Genomic DNA, 13,452 nt, shown 5'->3' with positions numbered 1-13,452 from the left:
GAAAGTTTTCAGACCATCAAATGCCAGCTACTTTGATACAGCGGTACTTGGTGCAAGATGTACAGTTTGCAGAAAAAGGGAATGGAATATTTTAATATTTGGGGCAAAAATATGGGTTGTATATACATGCAATTAATACTTTTTAAAAGTCAGTCTTTGCTGTCGTCTCTGAATTCAAACACTTGTGCATTATTTTTAACACCTATACCTTCAGAACTGTGATAAAAGGTAAAGCAGTAACCAGAGACTTGAAATCTCATCAGTTTTTAAGATTTTATTATTTTTTTTTAACACCAGCAAAGCTTAGAGATGTTGTATTCTTTTGTTTTCTATCTCTCTATGATGAACTGAAAAAAACAGCAGCTTGCAAGCAACAGGAGAGCACAAGGACTTTCCACGTTCAGGCACAGCAACAGCAAGAGCTTTTCATTCCTGGTAACCAACAGCCCCATGCTTTTGCTTTGAGACGGCCAGCAAGAGCATGTTCAGTAAGGATCCTGGCAGGTGCTGGTAAGAACTTGTCACAGCGAGGTAGGGCAGTGGTTCTTCAAGTAAGTGCACCTAAGACGGATAAATGGATTAAACAAAAGGTAGCGATCTCTAGAAAACAAAGCCATTTTGGATGAAAGGTTTGCGGTGGTACAACAGATCATTTGCAGAGTCTGCAAAAGCTGCTTTAGATCAATCAAATAGGACAAGTGATCAACTCCAACTATAAAGCCTTGTTCTCTGGTGTCCAGGCTTTTTTTTTTTTTTTTTCCCATATCCTTGTTCTGTTTTTGATATCTTTACCATGTGCAGGAGAATTCTGTACAAAATATGTTCAGGTATTTAGTATTTATAGATAGCAGCTACTCAGAAAATCCTGTTTAAAATATTACACATGGAAATTGTCCCATTGCTGCCAGCAACATGTCAACCTAGAATTTGAAAATGTTAGCACTGAGATAATAAACGTGGTTCTTGGTCACATGGCATTTCTTTCCTAAACTTACAGTTTCTCCCAGGTTTTAAATTCAGAATCTGTTGGATCTTAGAGTTTGACAGACACTGAAAGGAGGGAAGGGGTTGTCCTGCTCTGCTGCAGCCTCACCTCGAGTGCTGGGTGCAGTTCTGGGCACCCCAATGCAAGAAGGACACAAAACTCCTGGAGAGCTTCCAGAGGAAGTCTACAAAGATGGTGAGGGGTCTAGAGGAGAAGACGTGTGAGTAGTGGTTGAGGTCCCTGGGTTTGTTCAGCCCAGAGCAGAGCAGGCCGAGGGGAGGCCTCATGGCGGCCTGCAGCTCCCTCACAGGGAGCAGAGGGGCAGGCGCTGAGCTCTGCTCTCTGGGGACAGCGACAGGACCTGAGGGAACGGCATGGAGTTGGGGCAGGAGAGGGTCAGGCTGGGTGTAAGAGGATGCTTAGGCACTGGAACAGGCTCCCCAGGGCAGTGGGCATTGCACCGAGCCTGGTGGAGTTCAAGAAATGCTTGGACACTGCTCTCAGATGTAGGGGTTGGTTTCTGGATGGTTCTGTGTGGACCCAGGAGTTGAACTCGATGGTCCTTGTTGGTCCCCTCCAACTCAGGCTATTCTATGACTAGTCTGTTTTGCTGTATTCTGCCTTTCCAAACTGTAACTTAATGTTCTCTGAAATACATTTCCAGATGGCAGAAGCTTCAATTAACCAGGTTAGCAATAACAGCAAAGCAATTACATGCAAACAGCACGACTTTGCTTTGCAATGGGACAAATTAACTGCTATGGTGAGGCTGTGGCACCGAGTGCTGTACAATCTTCGTTAAAATCTCCACTTGGCTTTTAGTTGATGGCATAATTACACAATCCATCCCAATGTGTCTGTTAAACAACACAGGTCACTCCTGACATCACTTCAGACATCAAAGCTAGACAGTGAAGTGTGCCTTGTGACTTCCAACTCAAATGCAGCTCTGAGTAGTAGTAGTTCAAAGTGGTTCTTGGATGTTGGCTTTTTCATATTTCTACCAGGAACTGCCTTTTCTTGAAGCCTTTTCCCAGTGCACAAACTCTAGGACAAGAAAGGGGTGCATGGGAAGTAGTGGTGGAGAAACCTCATTCTTCTTAGAAACCATAGCTTCAAACGAGGTGGATACCAGGCCATCCCCACATAAATAAAACTTGTGTTACAGAATTACAACCTTTTGTTTGACCTGTACAGACTATGGCAATGAACACTCCTCAGGTCACCAAGGCAGAATTACCTCAGGTGCTGACAGTGTTGCTGGTAAGGCTAAAGATGAACAAGCTGAAATGGGCTTCATTGGTGTGTTGCCTGCATTGCCTGTTCTGTAGATAAGCGTGGACTGTCTGAGTGCCTATCAACCCAGCACACATCCCTGGTCTTACTCAGAGTACTGCCCTGCCAACAGTGATCACAGGTGATATCCTTGTGTCCAGTTACGTTCAGTGTTGTTTTGTTTTTGAAAACAGATGGCACATCTGAATACGGCACTCCTGTCTGTGTACCTGAACATCCTGACACGGCAGAAGCCATGCAGCAGCACAAAAAGAAAAAGGACTCATATTATCTAGTGTCCTCTTACAAGTTCCTCTTAACTGTCAACATGCTGCGGAAGAGCTGCAAGTCGTCCTTTGTCCACTCCAGTACAAAGCCTCCTATAGCAACTGGGAAAGCCTGGGAAGCTCCGCTGCATCAGCAACGATGCCTTGAAAAAAGGCAAATATACAAAACCCCTCTGCAGTACAAACAGGATCAGACAGCCCGGCTCCAGTGTGTGAGATCTCGCAGTGATTCTCTGACTATGAAAAGAATTTCTACACCCTTCGAAACCAAAATGCTGCAGCTCAAACTGAAAAATTCTTTGCATGGACCCACTGTGAGTTCCTCCATTCCCGCTCCATGCATTGTACGTCCCAAGACATGTGGTGGTTTGCTACAGGAAAAGAAAGCTCACGGTGGTCACGGTAAAGTCACTCCTCGCCCTGAAGAGCGGGGTCAGCTTAGCAATCTCTGTACAACCTCTGAACTGATCAAGTCAACACACGTAAGGATGGCACAAATGAAAAATGAAGCAGTTTATGGGGGAAAGAAGCCCTTTTATGCATTTTCTGTCCAGACTGACGGTGGGTTCAGGCTTCTGACAGGAAACCAGGAGGCACATGAGGCAGCTACTATAGCGCAGTGTCAGGCAAACCAGGCAAAGCTCTTAGAAGATCATCAAAAAGCTTGCAAGAAGGCCTGGTTAAGGAAAGCTAAAGGCCTACCCACAGACTCTTTTACTAAGGAGGGGAAGATACCTGCTCCTGAACTTGGACTCAATACTTTTATCTGAGATAACCGAGTAGTCCAACAAATCACTGTTATCTGGGGCTTCACAATCATGGCAGCTCCCTTATGGTGTCCAGCTGAGCCTGCTGTGTCAAGATCCCTGTGGTTTCTAAATAAGTATGAAAGACACCTCTTTTGTAAGTTTGCCTAAGAATCATTATTGGTACCTTCATCTCTTTCTCAAGGTAGTGAATGGAGTGACTCCTGGATAAAGCCACACCTGGGGTTGATCTTGCTAGAGCTGTTGTCACTATAAACACAGCACTGTTGTTGAAAAACTACTATACAAAAGATATGACTCAGCTGTTTGAATAGAGATTTTTATTGTTCAAGTTTATATACACTGACTAGAGTTTATAAGCTAAATAAATACGGACTGAGAAAATAATTGCTGTGTTTAAACCAAATAGAGGTAGTGGTTTATATTCCTTTATTTCTGTGGATAAACACCTAAACGTGCATGGTTTCTGCTAATATTCAGGACCTGAACTGGCTTGAGCTGGGAAGACAAAAATTTGCCTAGTTGTACAGCTTTGAGCTTCTGGGCCAGAGTACCAGAAATCTGTTATTTCCTTGCGTTAGAGGCTGGGGGCAGGATTCTTCTGCCCGTGGTCCTGGTGGCAGCAGTTCTGGTTTGAGGTGAATGCCTGTGGGACCCCCAGGCAGCAGGGTGGTGATTTAGAAACAGAAAAACAACTAACGTGTTCTCCAGCTTCAGTCACTGGGCTTTGTTAAGTGACAAATAACAAGAGTTGTACCCCCCAAAATTGTAACAAACTGGTAATAAGTACTGAGTGTCAGTATAAAACTACATGGATGGCAGAAAGTGGTGAAGATGGGTGAGTCGGGCTGTGGAAATTGGGTTTTACTGCTGGAGTAGGCTGGATCTTAGGAAGAACTTCTTTACCTAAAGGGTTGTGAGACATTGGAACAGGCTGCCCAGGGAAGTGGTGGAGTCACCATCCCTGGAAGTCTTTAAAAGACGTTTAGATGTAGAGCTCAGGGATATGGTTTAGTGGGGACTGTTAGCGTTAGGTCAGAGGTTGGACTCGATGATCTTGAGGTCTCTTCCAACCTAGAAATTCTGTGATTCTGTGATTCTGTGAGTCCTTCACGGGCAGGGGCTGAGGGAGGGCAGGAGGTTGGCAATGGGCAAACTGTAGGCAAATGGGCAAACTGCAGCGCACAGGGACTATAATTTGTCTGCAGGGGCTTGGGCTGAGCGCAGTTCTCAGCCTGGAGGCAGCAGGGACGCCAGGCGCCACGGGAGGGCCCCTTCTGACCAGAAACCAGCCACAGGCCCTCACAGCGCCTCCCTCCTCCCCCCCCCACAACTTCCGCCCTTCCACCTCCCCCTCGGCGTCACCCCCCCGCAGCGCGCAGGCGCGGCCCCGCCGCCCCCTCCCTGGGGATTGGCGGGAGGCGGTGACGTGGCGCGGCCGGGCGGAAGCGAGGGGCCGCGGCCATGCTGCGGCAGGTAGGGGCCGGGCTGAGGGGAGGGGGGCGGCGGCGACGACCCCCGGGCCCCCCCCCCCGGGCCGGGCCCTCCCGCACCGCTCCCGGCAACCGGGGGGGGGTCCCGTGTGCCGCCCCCGGCCGTGGGGAGCCGTGGGGAGCCGTGGGGAGCCGTGGGGGTGGGCTCGGGCTCGCCGTGGGGCTGGGGCCGCGGTGGGGTGAGGCGCGAGGCGGGGGGGTGGCGGCGCCCCTCGGCCTGACCGCTCCCTTGTCCGTGTCCCCCCCTCAGGACAGCGGCGACGACATCGAGGACGTGTCCCTGTTCGACGCGGACGATGAGGCGTCCCGAAGAGCCAAGAAGGCGAAGCTGAGGTGAGTGGGGGGCAACAGGGGGCGGCCGCTGCGTCCCGCACGCGTCTTCCTGCCCCCAGGCCCGGTGCGGTGCTGGCCTCAGCGCTGTGCGGCGCGGTTCTGAGCTGGGGATGTGTAAGGCCTAAAGGGCACGGCTGTCACGTCGAGAAATGGGAGCGTTCTTCAGCTCAGCCTGGTGGTTCTTCAGTCAGAAAACCGTTTTCAAATGCACCCTGTAAAACAGTAGGTGAAATTCCCCGGTCCCTTCCTCATCCAATTCTTTTTTGATGTGGCTGCAAGTGGGATGTGTCCTCCTTATGATGAGCTCCCAGTCAGTTTACTCCCTCTATTTTTGGCGGTTACTGCACGCTGTTTTCATGTAACGATGCTGGTCCTTAGCTGTTGAGTTGGTGGGAGAAGATCACCTTGCAGTGTCATTTCTCTGAAATTGCTTCAGCCTTGTCTGAAAGAGCTGTGACTGTGCTGTGCTTCGTTCCAGGCATCCGGTGGCATCATTTTTCCACCTGTTCTTCCGAGTCAGTGCCATAGTTGTCTATCTGCTCTGTGAGCTCTTAACTAGCAGCTTTATTGCCTGCATGGTGACAATTATCCTCCTCTTGTCATGTGACTTTTGGGCTGTAAAGGTAAGTTCCTCTAAGAATTTTGTTATCTTTGCCTAGTTATATAAGAGTAATTGAACAGGGTGATGCTCATGTCCCCCCAAAAGTAGCTTCTTTGTGCCTTTCTACCAGAATGATACCTGAGACACCCCCAAGTACTGTGGTGCATTGCAAAGCATTATGAAATAATAATTCAAATCTGTGTAGTTATTTTCTCTATTTTCAAACAGAAGTTATGTCAGCCTTCCTTTTAAGGCAAAGCAGGCTTTGTTATAAGGAGGATCCCTTTAGAATCACCACAAATATGCCTCATTTATGTAACTACAATAATTTATTGTTATACTAAACGTACCAGAAAACAGACTGCTATGGATGTAAAAATTTCATAATCTTGTTTTCTCACGTGGGGCAAAAGAGCAGCGTTGAAAGCAGCAACCCAAGCAGCTGAACTTTGGCAAGATTAAGAGCAACAAAATACAAGATCTTTACAGTGTGATGCCTGTCATGCTAAAATACAGCCAGCGTTGTTAACTAGTGCAGCCACTGAGAGCGCAGACTGGTGTGAAGTCTACTCCAGCTGCTGCTGCTGGTGTAAGAGGTAGCATTTGCTGCCAGCAACATTTAAAGCTCCTTTTAGAGCTGACAGCGATGAAGTCTGGGGTTGAAAGCTGCCATTTCTTCCTGGGTCTGGTGCTGAGATGGAACGCTTCCAAGGATTTGTTTGTCTAATGGGTTTTCTTAGCAGCAAATTGAAAGCTCATGGCTCCATTTTTTTTTTTTTTTTTTTTCTTTTTGAAATTTCAGAATGTCACAGGGCGACTAATGGTTGGCCTTCGCTGGTGGAACCAGGTGGATGATGATGGTAGAAGTCAGTGGATATTTGAATCCAGAAAGGTAAATTCCTTTTTTATTTCTTTTTATTGTTTCAGTTTTATCAAACCCCTGTTAGTTACCAGTTATGCTTGTGATGGTAGATTGCATAATTCAGACCTCTACTTCCAGCCACAGATCTGTACCCACCTGCTTGTTTCACATGGGCTACCGAATGAGGATGACTTCACGTTTTTTTTATTTTTGGTTTATTTAAAAAAATCTCATGGTGTACCGATCTGACTTCATGCAAGTAACTGGTTCATATAAAATGCAGTGAAGGTTCCCACATCACATCAATAACGTAGACATTTTCTGGTGTGAATGTGGAACGGTTCTTGCATCCTGTTGAAAATTATGGGAACTAGGAAGCAACATAAAGCATTCCTTGTGGTTACTGCTGCTCCCTTGCATTCAGTAGGGCTACTGCTGTGCCTCTTGTTGGCACCTCACATCATGTCACGTACCTACTCTTCTGGTCCTTGTCTCTGATCTCTGTATACGTGGAGCTAACGGCACTTCTGCTGTGCAGTTCTGGTTCGAGGTACAGCTCATTTCCTGCAGTCTGTAGCGGTGTAGAGACCTGACCCTAACCCTTTCTCCAGCTGAATTTGTGCCCTTACTGCAGGCACATTCTTTTGCAAAACTGTGCTAATTTAGAAAAACGAACATGTTAGGGAGTGGTTTAAAAAAAAAAAAGTAGCTGAACAGCTGAAAAGTAGGTGATGCAGTAAGTTTAGTCATACGTTGTATAGCCAGTCTAGGTTCTTTAGCTATCGATAGGAAGAAGTGAATGCTTGATTGGGATATTCTGCTCAATAAAGTTTTTATAAAATCAATGGTGTGAATCAGGTGTGCCTGTAAAAATTACCCTGGTTTGATGGCTGGGTGTATCAGTATTCTCCCAGCGGTAGGCTGGGTGATATTCTGGTTGTCTGTAAATGATACAAAGGTGGAAAACATCTGGCTGCTTCTGTGCTTTGTAACAACCACGCAGTAAACACAATGCTTCCCCAATTTACTGTGGCCTTTTAGCCCCAGATATTCCAAGAGGATTTGTTGCTACTGCCTCCGCTGTTTCTGACAGAAGATTGACAAAAGGGCCCTTTAAATGGAAACACCTTCTGTTACAGAAATATCTTAGTGATGTAGAAGTTGGCCTGGAAAGCACCCAGTAATGTTGTGTGGAGGCAAAACTCAGAAGGCTTGTAAAGTCTGGTCTGCTTTTAATGATGTGATCTATATGATAGAGCAGCCTGCTAATCTTCATTTACTTTCTGTTTCCAGGTATCAGCACAAGGGAGTAAAGCCTCCTCGGAAGCAGAGTCCCGAATTTTCTGGTTAGGTCTAATTAGCTGTCCGATGATCTGGGTGATATTTGCTTTCAGTGCTCTCTTTTCTTTCAAAGTGAAGTGGCTGGTGAGTTGCCTCCCTCAGCTCGGTGATAGATTTTGCATGTTGCCAATAAGTCGGTGTAAATCAACTGCAGCTTTTCCTGTGTCCTAGGCAGTGGTTATAATGGGAGTAGTTCTCCAGGGAGCCAACCTTTATGGTTACATCAGGTGCAAAGTTGGCAGCAGGAAGAACCTGACCAGCATGGCGACCAGCTATCTCGGCAAGCAGTTCTTGCGGCAGGTAAGATTTCCAGGGTTTTGGAAACCCTGCCGTTGTTTGCTTCTGTCCGTAAGCTCCCTTTCTGCCTGAGCCATGAAAGGAAAGATTTAAAAAGCTGTTGGAGTTCTGTATTGGGACCCTTCACGTATTGCTCCTTGTGAATTTGAACCCCGTGGTTGAATCAGAGTAACTTGCCGGTTACTGGCACCAGGTTCCATTTGCAGCATATCGGGAGCTTGTGTTATTTATTAGAGCTGTGGAATTTACTGAATGTGGCTGGTCTATTGGAAACAAGGAGCACAGAGCGAAAACAGTGGCAGAATGGAATGGCGTTTGATAAGCTCCGCTGCTCTTGGATAACACGTTGCTAAATTACTCCTTGCATTGCACTGCTTCCTCTTCAGGTTGTGCTAATCCCCAAAACGTGTATCTGGGGGGATGTTGGGTTGGTCCTTGTGCTTCAGTGCATGGCTGCAGTGTGCATAGCTCTTAGTAGAAGGCCCACGGCTGCTTTTTGTATTTTTTCTCACTTCCAGCTAGCTCTTCTCATCGGGTCCTTTCCTGCCCCAGCACCAGATTTCCTTCATTCCATAGGTCCCTGCAGAAGGAGGTTCTGCCGTGCGCTGTTCAACCTCTAGGTGTTCACTGAACTTCTGCTTTCCCAAAGTTTCTTGACTGTGGTGCTTTGTTTTACACAGACAACTGGGGACAGGTGGCTTGGCTGACACAGCTTCACAGGTGTTTACTGAAGCTGTTGTCATTAGTGTGATAAGAAGCTTAAACACGGATGAACGCTCATTCTTGGCAGTTTGTTGGGTTTATGCTCTTCTGTAGCTGTATTTGCTTTTGAGTGCTTTTGCCACTGCAATGGTTACCCAAAGGCCCAGTCTGGTTTCAGTCTCTGGTAGGAATGTCCCAGAATCATGGCGGTGAGTCACACGCTTCTCCTGTGGTGGACTTTTTTTTTTTTTTCTCTTTTGCAGACCGTGGCTAAAGATGACCAAACAGCATCTTGAGTGGTGGGAAGCCTCAAGGCAGATCGGATTCACAGAAGTGAACAACGGAGAATGTTGCTCTGACAGTGAGATGTGGGAGCTGCGTAAACGAGGTGTGAATTAAAAGAAGTAAATAAATCGTGCAAGGCTTCCTGTTAACACTCCTAGCGGTTTGTATTCGGTTCTCCACTAGCAGATTGTGTTTACATTCTTTCTTTAGTTTGATTAGTTAAAATTAAATTGTCTGAACTTCAAATCAAAAAAACATGCTAGATGGCTCTGGTGCAGGTGTATACCTACTGGATGAAAATGCCAGGCATCCTTCTGAGAAACCATGCACAAGCTGAGCTGTCTCTTGCCCAGGAACCACCCATCCAGCAGTCAGGACCTCGAGTAGATTTCAGTTGTGGACTCAGCTGCATTTTGTTCTCGGAGGTCATTGCTGCTTGTTACGAAGTCTAGACAGCTCTTTTTTGGCTCTGCATCTCTCATTCTGTGATTTGAATGGCACTGAGGTCGTTGCAGTGAGGGAAATGTTGCTGTTGGCATAGTAGGAAGATGGGTGAAGTCTTGTGGAAACTGCACAAGTGATGTGTGCAGCTCTGGTCTTTTATTAATCTGAAGTGCTCCCGGAGGTCTCAGTAACATCTACGCAGGACCTTGATTAAATCTCGGGATTTATGGTAAGTCCCTCTTTTACCTGCTGGCCTGTGCCTGTATGGAGAGCGCGGGCAGAGTAAAACCAGGCCACAGGAGAGCTGCACACAACACCCACGGTGTCAGAGATGGAGTGAACCTGGGAGCAGGTGGTGACAGAGCTGTTGCAGCGATGCCACCTGGTGTTGTGCCACTGCTGCACAGCAGTAATAATGCATTTGGTGTGTTCCTGCGGCCACAAGGACGTGATGTGGTCTGGTCTGCAGGCTCTTCACTGTCCCACAGTGCCAGGCAGTGGGGAGCGTGGCTGGCAGGGCTACCAGGACGCTGCATTGCACGTGCAGAGAATGTCTTGGGCTCATAACACCCGTGCAGCTGGTTCAGGGTTGCCCATTTAGACGAGAGCCGAGGCTGGATGTGGACTGTTTGCCTTCCACTGTTCAATGACCAAAGGGTGTTTTGGGTAACCTGCCTGCTGGGGCTGCCTGAACACCTGGCGTTACTGTGCTCATCCGCAAGGCGCTTAATTTCTTGAATCCATGCAACGTGCTGTCCTCCAGCTGTGCTCCCCAAGGGGTCTGCGGGCTGGGAAAAACCATTAGTATCATCACGAAGTGTTCACCTAGGTGGCAGACAGTGGTGTGTTCTGTGTGAGAGGCGTCAGGTCCTTCTTGTCACGTCAAACTGTTCAAGGCAGGTTGTGCTTTCATGGCGGGGGGTAGTGTGAGCTTCTGATGAGGTATTTTAAATTAAGAATGTGGTTTCTTTTTGAATAATGGGTACTGTAAATTGTGGGATCGCGTTAATGTTCTATGTCTCCCTGTACTGTAGCAATACTCGGGAGCTGTACATTTGTCTAACTCTTTGGATTGATACCTTCCTTTTGTAAATATATATTTATAAAATCTTGAAATTAAAATAAGGCTTTGTTTAACCAGACCGGGTGTCCCTTCTGTGATTCATGGCTGCGTTCTGTTTATGTTCAGTGTTCTTGCAGTTGATCGGGGTTACTGAAGTCAAACAGTGCTAATAATGAGCTCTGTCCCAGTTGCTTTCCCCGAGAGTCTCGGAGAGCTTCGCCTGCGTAAACACTTCAGCTGCATGACAACAATCCCAGCGTGCTTATGAAGAAAGTGTCGTTCTGGCAGCCGGATCATTGACGGGGGTGGCTCAGTCTGGCTATTTCTAGTTTAATTCTTGGTCTACCACCTCGTGCACCTGTTCATCGAGACTTGGCTTGAGTGCTGAAGATGCTGCTTTCGAGGGGGCTCTGAGGACCCCTCTCTCTGCCCAGGTCCCTGGCTTGGTTCTGGCAGGTGGCAGCGCGTGGCTGGAACTTCTTGTCCCCATTTACCTGGACAGGATGGTCTGTTTCTAATGAATGGATGTAAACAGGCAAAACGAAGTAAGTCACTGGAGTAAAGGTGCTTCTGCAGCCACGCGGGGACGCACAAGTGCAGCGTCTGGCCCCTGCAGTGTGCTGAAACGGAAATCATTTCTGCTGCTGCTGAAGGAGCCCCCGCGTGCCGCGGCTGTTGGACAGACTGCGCTGACTACGGCAAAGCCTCAGCCACCAGGTGGTTGTTCTAAAACATGTTGAAAGCTTTGGACTTCACGTTTACTGCTGCCAAAGCTCCCCCCAGACTGTTCCTGGAAAATAGTGTGCTTTTCTGAAAGTTGCGGTGTAATTAATCAAGGACAGACATTTATTAGTACATGCCTTTAAGTATAGCCCTGTGTGGCTTATTTTTAGCCTCTTGGCAAACATTCAGGTTTCTGGCTTCTGAGAAGCTGGCATTTTATCACATTTCTCTAGCGTGGATCAAAACCAAATTTCTTATCTCACTCCAGTTGGGTGTGATAGTTGTTTGATTTTTTTTTTTTTATTTTTTATTTGCTGCCTGCTGGAGTCTCCTGTGAAAGAGGAAGTGGGAGTTGCAGCGGAATGAGGAAATTCTCTGAATGTGCTTTTTTAGGCAAGTCTCGGGAATCCACGGCAGGTCAGTTTCTTGAGCATTAGCTGTGTCATGGTGGCCCCACCTTAAGGCCTCCAGGCCTGGGTGTTGGCTGAACTTTCAGGATTCACAGAAGCAGAAATAATCCAGAAGCAATACTAGTAAAAAGCAAACAAAAACCTGCAATGATTTGCTCTGAAATGGCCAAGTGAGCTTCAGTTGTTGCAAGCCAAAAGGTGGGCTTGAAATCCTCATTTTACAGGCAGAGCCATTCTGAGTCCTTGGAGCAGAGCCTCCAAAAGCAATGCGTTTTCTGCCCTGATGCTTTAACAGGGTGATGTGTCTGGATAATCTCAAAACACAGAAGCTGTACGGGCACTTCTGCTCCGTGGAAATGCATCTCCCCTGCCCTGGGGCAGAGCTGCTGGGCAAAGGATGCGGTGCAGGGGGAAACGGCGCGGAGTGGGCACGGGCAGCCTGGCACCAGGCACTTGGAGCCCGTCTGTCTTTTCCTTCACGAGCTTCTTGGAGACTTGCCGGGCCCGGAGGGCTGCAGGGAGAGGTCTATTGTAGTGGCTTGGCAGAGGCCTCGGCCAGCCCTGCGCACATGGGACAGGACATCCCAGCTGGTATTTCCTAAACAAAAAGCCGCAGTGAGTAGCGGAGAGTGACCTTTGGGGAGACCAAAGGGAGCAGGGGTGGGGGTGAGGAGGGGTGGGTGCTGGCCAGGGCCCAGTGCTGCTTCCAGGCCTCCTGGCAGGAAGGAATTTCTCGCTTCCCTCCTGCCTTTCCGTGCAAACAGCCCGAACATGGGAGCAGGCATCCCATCTTCCTGTGCACAGCCCTCCCCTCCCCTCCTGCAGCAAAGTGAGAGCCTCCGCGCCACCCTGATAAGACAGGCGAAGGGTAGAGAGAGAGGAAATGCTCTTCCTGTTTTCCTGATAACAGCACTTCTGTGTCACGGGGGAGCACAGGCCCGTCATCGCCTGTCTTTGTGTGCCGAAAGCAAAGGGACTTTGCTAACGTGGCTCCTTCATATCCTCCGTGGGGTGTCGTCAGGGATGTGCTGAGCTGCTTTCACTGCTTGGCCGCACCCTGCAGCCCGCACCTGCTCGAGTTTCATTCCTGCTTCGCAGGGGCAGGCACAGCCTGTGGGTGCCTCTGTGGGGACAGGACGGCTTCCTCTGCTCGCAGCGGGCACCTCTGCCCCCAGCTCTCCCTCCGAGCAGTAAGAACGGTGCTCTGGATCCAACTGACCCCGTCGCACCCAAGGTTGTCTCCAGGCGGTCACCAATCCCGTGTGCCTGGCAAAAACTGTATGGAAATGACAAACTCACAGCTGTGCTTCCCAGGAGCGCTGTTTGTATCTCCACAGGTTTGGGGCTCTGTCACCTGATGGATTTTGCTTCCATTGGTTTGGCCGGTTCCTTTCTCAGCCCACGCAAACCTTTAGCATCTGCAGCGTCCTGCTGCGGAGAGCTCCACAGTTAGCGCTGGCTGTGCGAAGGTATTTCATAGCTCCTTAGTGTGGGACCTGCCAGGCCAGGGGTGCTCTCTGTTCACCTCTTTGTACAACAGAGGCTCCAGGTTTTGTGCTCAGCACTGGGTTTGAGATGTCCCCA

General features: G+C 48.4%; 2 protein-coding genes across 2 annotated transcripts; both read left to right on the top strand.

Annotated features, from left to right (window-relative positions):
* Positions 1-2,516: 2,516 nt before the first annotated feature.
* Positions 2,517-3,317, top strand: LOC309885061 (F-box/WD repeat-containing protein 10-like; the record flags this gene model as incomplete). The annotated part of the gene is made up of 1 exon (XM_082774608.1): positions 2,517-3,317. The coding sequence occupies one exon, from the start codon at positions 2,517-2,519 to the stop codon at positions 3,315-3,317; it is 801 nt and encodes a 266-aa protein (XP_082630734.1).
* A 1,403-nt stretch (positions 3,318-4,720) lies between these two features.
* On the top strand, positions 4,721-10,814 carry LOC309885366 (Golgi apparatus membrane protein TVP23 homolog B-like). The gene is made up of 7 exons (XM_082775231.1): positions 4,721-4,790; positions 5,058-5,140; positions 5,619-5,763; positions 6,544-6,633; positions 7,897-8,028; positions 8,116-8,244; positions 9,207-10,814. The coding sequence occupies exons 1-7, from the start codon at positions 4,779-4,781 to the stop codon at positions 9,237-9,239; spliced, it is 624 nt and encodes a 207-aa protein (XP_082631357.1). The 5' UTR covers positions 4,721-4,778; the 3' UTR covers positions 9,240-10,814.
* The last annotated feature ends 2,638 nt before the right edge of the window (positions 10,815-13,452 follow it).

Source organism: Aythya marila (genome assembly GCF_965140915.1).
Source record: "Aythya marila genome assembly, chromosome: 18".
Classification (NCBI taxonomy): domain Eukaryota; kingdom Metazoa; phylum Chordata; class Aves; order Anseriformes; family Anatidae; genus Aythya; species Aythya marila.
Note: the sequence above shows the minus strand (reverse complement) of the source record. Positions and strands in the feature narration are given on the sequence as shown.